We start from the raw sequence: 12,408 nt of genomic DNA, 5'->3' as shown, positions 1-12,408 counted from the left end.
TCTGCTGTAAATGTCTTGGAATGATATGTTGTAGAATTCAACAAATTTATTTGCCTTCCTGAAAAGAGCGAAGCATGAGCATCTCTTCAAGTAAATACTGATACTCTGCTTTTTTTTTCATGTGGTTTTTCTTAAATAGCTCATGGGGGAAATAATTCTACTTTCACAATGTTCTGAACATCTTTCTGATAAAACAGAAATAGCAGAACTTTTGTTAAACAAGGATAGAATCCATAAATTTATCCTGGTCTCAAAGAGAAGTCAACAGAAGTACAATTAACACACAAATCCAAACAAGATTAATTAGTTGTGGCTGCTTTAATGGATTCTGCATGATTTTTTCTTTTGTCTATGCTAATACAGTATTTGTGTTCATATCAGCAGTTTTCCCCCATCTGGGGACAGGAGGTTATTCTTAGGAGATGCAGTTTGGGTTTCATTTTGCCTGGCAACAAACACCTACAGGAGGGTATTGGCTTTTGTGTACTTCCAGCTTTTCCTACTATATAAAGAGGATGGGGTTGGGGCAGGGGGGTTAGAAAGACTAAATTGCCAGCATACAAAGAAGATGCCAACATCAGTAATGTTCATTTAACACTTTTAAGACTGCAATGAAAACAAACAAAGAAAAATAAATATATTCCTGTGTGCACATATATGTATTATTCTCTATTCCTTTTTTACCTCAAAAGATCTTGTAAAGCAGCTTATTAATAAAGTTTGAACACAAAGAAAGAGTGGTCATTAGTAAACATCCTTTCTGATCATCTAGAAGGAAACAAAACAAATAAAAAAAATCAGAGCTTTCCCATTAAGGTCATTTGTACCTGCTGTTGTCTATCAGTTGAATAAGAGGTTCTCTGATAATTTCCAGCATTCTTGATTACAATGCTGGCCCTTTCAGCATTTTTCAGCCTTGTCTGGAAAAATACTGGTGAAAGTGTTAGCAATTAATGAGTCCCAAAACCATTCCATAATTTTAAGCAATGCTTACATACAATATGTAAATATTCTGAAAAGTACATTATTTTACTTGCTAAAATAATGATTGTACAATTTTACATAGACCAATGCATCAAAATGTTCATTATTGTGACCAAATACCAAAGTCACTAATCTGAACATGTGTGCCTTCAAAAAGTTGAATCTTCTAAACTATGGCTTCTGTCTTTTTTCCTGTAAAGCATAACTCCACTAATTATGCTAAACAGTTTGTTATAAAGGGTATAATTAGATACAGGATAGGATAGACATGATGTGCAAATAGCTCTGTGTGGGTGATTATCACCTTAAAGCCTGCTGCTGGCAGATGAGTCAGAGTTTAGAGACAGACCGTGCACCCAAGTGCAAGATGCAATCACAATAATCAAACGGTATTTTCTGCTTTGTTCTCTGTGGTTTTGTTCTTCTTTATAGCCAATTTCAATTGAAGAGAACTTTTTTTTATGCTAATGAATGCCAGACACAGAAGTTAAAAAAAAGAAAAGACGAAATGGGCACTCTTATTTTATTGTTTTCTTAACCTTGAAAAACCTAGTAGTTGTTTTTCTGGAGCTAAAATTGTGCACGGATGAGTGTAGCTTTATTTGTTTTACATATTTGTTATGAAATTTTAATGTGGTAAGTACCTGTCTTAAAAGGTTGTGAGAGCAAATACTGGCAGATTTTTTTTCTTTTTAATAACAACACAAGGTATTTTGGACCTGATTTTGCCCCCTTGCAGTAACCAAGAAGTTCTCTCATTAAATCTACAATCATGTGATCAAGGCTATTACAATGCCAACCTCTGGACTACAGCGTATACACAACACCCACATATGTCAGTGGGATATAAACATGCATAACTAGGTTTTATGTTACTTTTCTATTATTATTTGAGGTCAAGTTTTACAGAAAGCTGTACTGTTGAGAGATCATTAAGATGTTTATCTTCTTAGAACATTTAAATATTGTCTGCAGACTATATCTATTATTTTGGACATACAAGCAAAATGTTCTAATTGCAATTCCGTTTCATCCAAATCTGACCTTTTAATAAATAATACTGTTAATGAGGCTCCTAGTCTAAGGCAATCACTTTGTCTAAATAACTGATTATAACATCAAGCCGGTAACAGTATCTGTTTTCCCTCTTTTACTCTAGTACTTTGAAGCACTCAGAATCTTTTGCTTTAAAAATTAGATTTTCCATTATATTAAAACATTACTGAGCTGAAAGAAAATACAGATAGCCTTTATGGTATGATATACTCATTCGAACACTGGATCTGAAAGAAATTTAACAGTCCAAATAAAAGACATAATGGGTAGTTTTACCTGGTAGGATTCACAACAAGGCCATTTTCTTTTCTGTGTAACTAGGATGTCACCCTTGAAGTTCAGGAAGCAAAACTGGCCCCAGCGCTGAGCAGAAAACATCCCAGCAGAGTGATTCCAGTGCAGGGTCAGAAACCACCAATGCTGCTCCAGGGAGCACTGACAGGTTGTTGGGATGGGATTTGGGAGAGCCTTTGTTTCAGTTTTTGTTTTGCCAGATCCACCAATTTTAACAGATAAGAAGAGCTGTTCTCACCAGTCTCGTAGACACGGGCACTGACAGTTTAGTATTCTTTCTCATTCTTCATTCCAGTTCACCATCATCATCATGGGTTAGTTAAAAACAGTCTGTCAGTCAAATAGTGTTTTCAATGCTTTTTGATTTGCTGTAATGTAGGGAAAATTATTCAGTTGACAGTTATCTTTGTTTTAACCATTAATAAACAATGAAATGATAGAACACTATAGAAAATAAGATATCAACATTTCAATATGTATCATGGTACCCATGCAAAACACATAGCACTTACAATATGCAAGTTCAGCTCAGTTACTCAAGGAAGTTTATAGAAAGCAGGCATGATCCACAAAGATATTTTAAAATCTAATTAGCCATAAAGCTTAGGGAGAAACTGCTGGGAAAAAAATATATACTTCTAGATATTACCCTCTCACCTTTTCTTTCTGTCCCTTAGACATGTAATCAGTTTATTTCACAGAGTATAAGGAAAGAATGAGATTTCCAAATCAGCATAGCAATTATTAAGAAAAAGGTCTTGAATTCTTGTTCATCAGTTGTGTATTACTGTACAATAATCCCAACTGACCAGCCAATTTCAGCATTTTTGTAGGAAGAAACAGAATCAATCCAAATAAAAAGGAGCAATCCTGCAAACTATCACCAAAATTGTTTACTTTGTGTTTCATGAGATTTGTACCTAAATATTTCATTCAAAAAAGGCTTTGATTCATTGTGCACTTCTACAAACATTTTAGTGGAAATACTTAAAATTGAAGAATTCCCTCAGCCCTCATGAGTTTGAGAATCAGCCAACAATTTATTCAAGTCAATGGACTTTTTTTCTGATATCTGAAAGTTTTCAGAGCTAGATTTATCTTTTTTTTTTTTTAAATCCTCTAAAAAGATCACTTTCTTTTAGTCTACAACAAGTGGACACATAAAGGACTAATTGCATTTAAATTCTTCCAACAGTTATAAAAGCTGTTATGGCTGAGGAGCTGCCATAAAACAACCACATCTTCACATTTATGCAGAATTCTCCTTTCTTCAAAAGAACAGGTATGAAACTTCCTACATTGCTCCAAGAAAGATTGCCTAATATTGGCAAGTATTTTTTTAAAACTTAATAAAATAAAGGGGTGATTAAAAAAAAATCAGCATTTCTTCTCTTTCAATGCTTTCAGTTTGGCAGTTTAATGAAAGTGCTGAAAGGCAAATTTTATGTAAGGTAGGTTATCATGACTTCAAAAAGACAAAAGGAGATAGAAATGCTGTAATTATGATAGTGTGATGCTTGCAAGAAGTGGTGGAACACAATCTGATATAAACACACCCAATTATTCTATCACTTACTAAATATGCCATTGATTTCAGTGAACATTATTTTTTATTATTCCTAGCTTTTTTGTTCAATATTAACACCTAAAACCACTGTCATAACTCCACTGTGCCCAGCATATATTTTTTAATATCCTAGAACAGCTATTTACTGTTGCCTGCTCATGGTTTAAAAAAGGCAGTGGCAAGGGCAGCTTTCTATGGCTGGAAACATGAACTTCTACTGAATCATCAAGTTTACATTGACAATTTTTTTAATACTTTTTTGTGTTTTAAATGGGAGGAAAGTTAGAAAGCACATTAATCAGATTATTTCACAAGGGTTCCTTATTGTTATTAAAAATTAAATTAATAATTATAGTTGCCAACACAAGTGCTCCCTGTTTGCCATTAGTGAGCATGATTTAAGACTTACTGATTTATTAGTAGTAATTTACAGCAAATGCATAGTTTGTGGGCTGGGTCAGCAGACACAGTTTAGGAGATGACAAGGCACTACTCTGCTGTAGAGCACAGATGCCTAGGCACCATCACTGTGTTCATGCACTCTTTCACCCTTGCTCTTCATCCCTGAGGAAGGATAGCCCCTCTCAGTGGGAATGCATTTTATTTTTAATGTCAGCTCATTACTTGCTTGGAGTGAGAAACCAACAACGTGCTGATGAATTCCTGCCAAGATCATGACAGGTTTTTTTCATGTGCAGCTGCCTGGTTGGAATCGGGCTGAAACTACCCGTTCATTTCCTTTATTTCCCTGATTTGAAACTGAGATGTAGCCCATGGTGCAGACGGCACTTCCAGTGAATTACTGAGACAGATTTTTTGTTGTTTAGTATCAGAAGTAATTCTGATAGTGTGTATCCAAAAAAATAAAATAGGGAAAGGAAAAAGGAAATTATCATACATCTAATAAATGGAATCAGTTTTTCCTTACTTCATGAAAGATTTTTTTCCCATAGTTATTTTCTACATATAATTGGCTTTAGAACAATAGTAACTAAAAATGCAAAAATTTCCAATGCAAATATAAAATGTCATATCTGATTTTCTGCTTACCTGAACAGCTCACATACCTCCACTCTTAAAGGTGGCTACAGTAGCTTCAATTTTAAATAATAACACTAAAACATACATTCAGAAACTCTCTTTCACATTTCTGTAGCCTTGTTTGCCCAAATAACTGTAATGGAATATATTACAGTAGATTTACATAGGATATCTTATAGAATACCTACACCAGAATTCTTTAATTATTCTGGCAAATAATGACTCTAATTACAAAATACAGTGTGCAGTCATAGAAGTGTTCTGGAAAAGATTGGTTTATCTAGTCAACTTCTCTATAAATAAAATCCTTCATGGTAATCTCCAAGGACTAGAAATATTTTCGCAGGTTGATGTGAAAGAATAACTAGCTGCTAAATGAATCTTCCCAGTGGCTGTTCAAAGGATGACTCATCTGCTCCAATATACGTGTGGGAATGACAGTCAACATTCTTTGACTTGGACATCTCACATATCTTTTTAGATAAAGCATTTAAAGTCATCTCCCTTAAAAAAAAATAAATAAATTCAAGGAGATGGAGAAAGACCTTTATCAAGAAACCTGTAATCTTGATGATAATATAGTCCGTGAATAAGGATATGAGAAAAAGATATCCTCTTTACCAAAGATTGAAAAAAATCACATAATATAAGCATTAAGTCTCATTAGTCTTTCATATTACCAAGCAGCAGCTGGTTTCAGCTGGATATGACCCTCAGTAACCTCATCTAACTTTAGCGTTGACCCTGCCATGAGCAAATATAAAAAACAAATGACCTCCAGAAGTCCCTTCTAAGATGGTTATAATTATCACTAATAACTAGTAATAATCACTAGTTATAATGCTTAATTGGTAATCTCCAGGCACTGTAAATATGTTCTTTATTGTTTTGGGTGTCCATTAAGAAACTCAGCTTAGTGTTATCTAATTTAAAGGGTCAGGGAATTTTTAATTATTTTGTGGTAAGTCACAACCACCATTTTAAGTTCGCTAAAACAAGCACAGGTCTATAGCATTTACAGGATCACTAAGAAATAGGTAACACTGATTTTTTTCTGCCTTACAAGGAGTGGTTTTATTTGGACATGAGATTACTTGGAGAAATTATAATGAGAATAGATTATCTATGAAATATTACTGATTATATGAGTCCAATTATGTCCAGTGTCTGATTTCCTATATAGGACCTGCAGTTTACTAAATGAAATATTACAGAGGGTTAGTTCTAAGGCATTACAAAGCTTTGACACTATTACTTTTACCTCTGATAATACCTAAGCCTTTTCAGTTGAAGACCACTATACCTGTGAATTTTTGTATTAGGTGTGCCACACTGTACTTAACAACACAAGGAAGATATTGGAAGCTCCAGTCTGAAATCTTAACAGCTTTCTGCAATATCTCTGATGCTGCACAAGGGCTAAAAGAGAAGAAGGCTCAGGGAACAGCAGGACAATGTAGTCCATAAAGATTGCTTTTGCTTTGTTAATATATTTCTATATGTATTCTCTAATGTCCAGTCCCTTTAAAATGTTTAGGTCAAGCCTAAGTTTTCCTAAAGCTACCAGAATTTCAACAGTGAATTAACTGTGCAAATAATTTGCCTGTGCGTGCTTGAAACTTATTTACTATAACCAGTCAGTCAGTGTTTCAGGAGGAGAAAGGTGGTCTCTCAGGTGCATGGTAGTAGAGTCTTTCAGTGGAAGGGCTGGGTTATCATGCCACCTCAGTAAGTACAGCTTGTCATACACCCTGACTGCTGTGTTTGCACTTCCTATGTGTGTGAATTGGTGGATCTGACCTGTAGAGGCAGGTTATTTTTAATCAATATATAGACTGAGAATCTACCAAACTAACTCAGTTTTTCTATTTTCTTGATTGATAAGGAAAAAGCACAAAAATGCAATAATCTGATGTAATTATGTGATTAGATTACACCTTGACCCATTCAATTGCAGAAGACTAACAGTAAATGGCACAGTACAGGTCATCATCCTTTCCTTGAATTGTTCTCTGTGTGGGAGGACTTTGGAGACAGACAGCCTCACCCACCCAATTTCTCTTCACCCTTGACAAATGGGTCACAAGAAACTTTGGGATGTCCTCCTTCCATATCAGATGTTTGAAGCCTCAGTCTTTTTGCCACAGCTTCACTGCAGGTCTCCCACTAAGATGGACATAACAGTGAAACACATTTTCTTTATAAAGACATATAAGCCTTGGCCCTTGATGCCCAACCAAGTTGTGACAACTGCAATCTACTCAACTACCCAACTGAATTCCTCATAGATGGAAGTGAAGGAATAGCTCTCTTATGTAGAGAGCTATGTAGCCATATGTAGGCTGATGTGACTATTAAGAAAAATTCTGTTCGACTCAGAGAAAGCACAACCACTGCAGTACTCAGAGAAGATAATAAAAACATGGTCCAAGTCTGATGTTTAAAACAAGGCAGATGGAAATGGAAAATAAAAAAAGTTTTCTTTCCTTCCTCCACAATGCCCCCATCCCCTTCACATATTCTCAGCTCCAACACCCAGCACTCTTCCGCTGAGGATTGTCACTCCCCACTACTCCAGCCCTGTAACACATTAACCAAAGGAGATAAAGCTCTAAAGAGACAGATAATTCTTTTGCTGGGACACAAGATGCTTCATGCAAGTAACACGTTATGCAGGATTTCTAAGAAATGTAGACGTTTAATGTTTTGACAAAAAAAAAATCAAGCTGTAAAATATATCAGCAGAGGTGATAGGAAATAGAGAAAACACAAAAAGCTTTGAGAGCTGAAGAAAAGGCCCACTCTACTGGTAAATATATTTCTTCCTATAACAGATATGTAATTCACTCAAAAGGCCCTAAAACAGGATGATAAGGTAAGATATGTGTCTTTGATAAGAAATCCATATTTGTCTGATACTGTCATTTTATCTCTGAAGAGCAGATTTAACAGAATATGTTCCTGTTTTGTTCCTGGTGTTGGAACCATATATATTGCCCTAGGATATCTTCTCATCATGAAAAATTATATTTTAAACCACAGAGGATAAATTGTTATGCACAGTATTTTATGTCCATTTGGTGTTTTGGGAATCATCAATTGCTTGTTTTCTTGTTCACTGTGGAGTCATGTACTGTTCAAGTGCAACTTAGACTAGTACAGTAATAGATGTTTGTAATCTATGTCTTTGTCCATATGCTTGCCTGTTTAGAACAATAACACAGATGTAAATAACAAAACCTGATTTTTCCTGATGCATGCAGATCCTCCAAAGTTTGATAGGATATGGCCGAATATTTCTTCCCTTGAGGTTTCTAAACCAAACCAAGGTAGGATGCTGTAAAATTCCTAGTGGTCTAAAGTTACTGAAATTGCTTTTGAGTCCCACATGGTGGCAAAAGTAGTAACTATGATAATCCAATTCACTTTTCCCTGATACTAAGTAATGCTATCCTGTGAGAAAATAACTCTAAAACAAACCTTATCTGAAAAAGGAGTCTTCCAGCAATCAGACTGTACACATGACTGCAAAAAGTCTGGAAAAGTAGACACACAGCACTGATATACACAAAGCCCTAGATAATGTTGGACTTGTTTAGACAGCACAGTCTATATTTTGAGTAAGTTTTGAGATTTTTGAGTGAAAAAGATTGTCATTGTCTACATCCAACCCATTTTTAATGTCTTGTTTCCATTTTGCTTTCCCAAGTGAGCTGAGAAGCATTCTCAGCTTTCATGCCATCCACAATACAAGCAAGTTCTCTGCAGGACAGACTCATGGTTTTCTACAATTTGAGCGCCACACGAAAAATTACTCACAGACTGTGGCACATTGATTAGCATTGAAAGAAACAAATTACTTTTTATGACTAATAAAAGTAAGGTTCTTTGTTGTTTGAAGAAGTATTCAGCCATACTTCACATTCAGAATTATTGTTCATTATAAAAATAATGTCCTTTTGTTCTTTTTACTTACTGCCCTTTCCTCTTCAAAAATCCCTGCAGAAATCTAGCCTGTGGCTTGCCTTCACTGTTCAAAGGTGTCCTTTCTGTGCTGTAACACATAGAGGTGGAGAATAAAATTAATGGAAAGGCAGTCTAGAAAAAGAGCCACTAAACCGAACAAGATGTGTTGGGAAGTACATTGGAAGGGCTGTAATTAAATCTATGGATCACAATGACCAAATCAAAACACATGCATGTAAAATCTACCATGTTATATGTGCAAGTTTCTATGTGCCCAAAAAAACAGAAAATACTAATTAATCTTTGTTCTCTACAAGAATTAACAATGTACTATAGTTCAGATTATTCATATATATTTTAAACTAAATATCCCTGATAAAGTGATACTTAGCATTCCAGCAACTTCATTTAGCCCATGTTATGTTTTCCATGCTTTTGCATGTGTTCCTTAAACAAACAGAAAAAAACAGATTGATCTCCGTTCCTCTGCTTTCTGTAAGGATTAGCCTACATTATTCACAGGAATTTTAAATCAAAACATTCCCAATTAAATTATACTTAGCATTTCTAATGGATTTCATAGCTTAATTATACTGTGAGTGATCTAAGACTTTGTTGCAAAATACGTCTCGAACAGCACAGAATTATTCAGTGTTTCTTCCCCAAAAATAAAGAGTTTAAGTAAATTTAGTTTTGATGTTTTGTTAGGGAACATAAAACACAAAAAGTTACAAGCATTTCTATTCAGTTTATGTGTGTTTGCAGCATTTGTTAGTGTTTAACATTTATTGTAGATTAAATACTTCAGTTAAGGATAGTGTATGAAAAGAATAATTACAGAAATCTGCCTATATCTAATTGTTTTATTGTGGGGTTCATGTTCATACTGTTTGGCCAGAATAAATACGCATACAAATTCAATAAAACCCTTTTCAGACCACTCTGGTTACCATGTACTCATTTGTCATGGATTGGGAGAAATCACCAAATAATCTCTAACACAAAACTGCCCAAGTGTGTCGATGTGAATTACGTTCCCCGTCTTGATCTTGGGTATTACAGCTCAAATGATTCAATAGTTGGTAGCATATAACTCATTTTCTCTATCTTTCACTCTTTCCTTAGAAAACAACAACCATTGTTAAATTTAATTTAAAAGTTAGAAAATAAAGATGTTTATTTTAATCTTTCAATTTGTTCCTATGTGATATCTTTTCTAATTTACTGTTCATTTTATTACTATCCAGTTGCTCCCAAATTAGCTATGTCAACTGTTTCTTCTGTTCAAGTTGCAAACCACAAGAGAGGTAGGAATTCTAGGATTCATACAGTGTTTCCATAGTGCTCTGTGTTGTGAAAACATTGCACTGTATGAATCTGGAATATCTGTGAAGTGTACCCATTAGTTTACTAGTGAGGCATCTTCATTGAATACAACAGAAGCATTAAGTTGCGTAAACACAGGCCATACAAAGAAAAATAAATCTGCTTCTTAGAGAGTCGTGTCTGGCAAATAAAGTGACATGGCATTTATTTTTAAAGGAGTAAAATGTATGAATATGACCATTCAGATCCTTGCCTAGAAAGGATGTTTACTAGAGTCTTGTGTTCCTCACTGATATGCATAAATTGTAAAAGAGGAAACATAAGCAGATTACTTGAGGGAAAACAAGACAGAAAACATCAGTTGTCCATGTCCTCAAAAAGTATCTGTAAATGCCATGGAGCGTAATGCATTGTTATGTCTTCTAATGCATTGTAAGTGTGCCTTACATCTTCATTTTATTGTAAGTGTGCAAATTCAGAGTGTAGGCATTACATTTTGAACTGTTCAATGTTTCATCAAACAAGTGGAATTATATAGGCATAATAAAGCATGCCAATATTCTCTCTGATGTACAGGCAGCCCGTTTCATTAGCATATCTGTCATTCACAGTCTGAACCCTGAGATCTCTTCATTGTTTTTCCTCATCAATTTATCTGTAAAGAGTATGTATGAAGATGTTTTGTCTTTCTGTAGCTATTGTGAATATCTCATTATTCATGAAATACATATTAACAAGGAATAGGGTTATTAAAAAATGTTTGAACTTAGTTTGACCCATTTGATGAGATCATGGTAATGAGCCATACTGTTTGTTACGAAGCAGGTAATTTCTAAGGTTACAGTGAAATCTCCTTTGTTTGCTGTAGTGTATGGAGGAGGAACACAGAGTTGCTGTAGTGTATGGAGGAGGAACACAGAGTTACTGGAGAATGAAAAAGAAAAAATAACGTAATGATTTCTGAATGCACTTTTCTTGAAATATGCTTTGTGCTTTTCATTAGAAAGTCACACTGATAGCTGTCTCGTGCATTACCTGTCTTAGTTTATAAACTATGAGACCCTCCCATGTGTGTTTACCATTGTTTCATGTGGTAGCATTTCATGTTTTACTGGTTGCAGCTGAAGCTTCAGCTGAACCTCATCCTCACAACAACAGTATGTCATCTCAAAGATGTAATGGGGCAAAATGCGTTCAATTTATAGAAACAAAACAATTAGATTATCAACCTCTTCATGAGTCTCCTTCAATGGGTAATTTTATCATACTTTATGCAAGAGGATCAAGATTGTTGCAATAGAATCATTACATTGGAAAATAGTTTTTAAAGGCTGATAGAGTCAATGCTTCCATGAGTTTGCAAGGGATTTGACAATTCCTGAATCATCCAAAGACAGTGATCACATCTAACATGGTGGTCTCTTCTCCCTTTTTCCTTCACATTAAACCTATCTAGCTATCATTACCTCTCCTCCGAGATTTTAGTTTTCCAACCATTCACTCCTTATTGTTATTCAACTTATCTGTGTCTTTCCTGACATGTGGTACTCAGAACTGAAAGCAGCATTTTCTAGCTCTGTGAGACACTCACAGAGTCTGTGAGTAAACCATGTGCAGCCTGATTTTGATACTTCTTCCCCATCTCCTTCAGTGATTGCATGACTTTGCCAGCACATGAAAAGTGGTTAGGCTGCTAGACCAGAGATGTGTGTCTAAACACCTAAGCTGTGCTTCTGACCGTTCTAACAAGCAGGCTACTTTCTGGTTAAGGTGAACCACATGATAAGGTAGACAGGCCATACAGCACTGACAACTATTAGCTTCCCAGCTGGCATGATGCTGAATGCAATTCTATGTGCAATGTTTGAGTGGTGTAGCACCTCATGTAGCCAGTAGAGAAAATAATTCCATTTCAATCATATGAGGACTCTTTACATAGCTTATTTTTGTAAACGCAGAGGGATGTAAAAATGATTTGCTGATCAGGCCAACAGCAGCAAATTATTGCACTAGCAAAATGGTGAGGAGGCAGGGGAGAAGGAAACATTACCACAAAATTGATTTAATCATTACTTGCCATGCCTCTTTTTTTTTTCCTTTTGCCATTATTAACGTTTGATGAGATGTTAGACTGTTTTCAAGTTAACTGTGGTTTTTTTCTACACCATGTAGCA

General features: G+C 35.2%; 1 protein-coding gene across 8 annotated transcripts in view; it reads left to right on the top strand.

The window, feature by feature from the left end:
• The window catches only part of NTNG1 (netrin G1), a 151,510-nt gene that overhangs the window by 106,371 nt on the left and 32,731 nt on the right, over positions 1–12,408 (top strand). For 2 of the 8 annotated variants that reach the window (XM_027742825.2, XM_027742828.2), the window contains exons 6-7: positions 8,206–8,271; positions 10,156–10,215. The exons of 4 other annotated variants lie outside the window; for them this stretch is intronic. In XM_027742825.2, the coding sequence (XP_027598626.1) occupies positions 8,206–8,271; positions 10,156–10,215 (126 nt within the window). The remainder of the gene's footprint in view (positions 1–8,205; positions 8,272–10,155; positions 10,216–12,408) is intronic. 2 more of the 8 variants (XM_027742823.2, XM_027742826.2) reach the window with 1 other exon arrangement.

The sequence above is a fragment of the Pipra filicauda genome, unplaced genomic scaffold (genome assembly GCF_003945595.2).
Source record: "Pipra filicauda isolate LSUMZ 115617 unplaced genomic scaffold, ASM394559v2 scaffold112_size3218982_pilon, whole genome shotgun sequence".
NCBI lineage: Eukaryota > Metazoa > Chordata > Aves > Passeriformes > Pipridae > Pipra > Pipra filicauda.
This window is presented reverse-complemented; position numbering and strand designations above follow the sequence as displayed.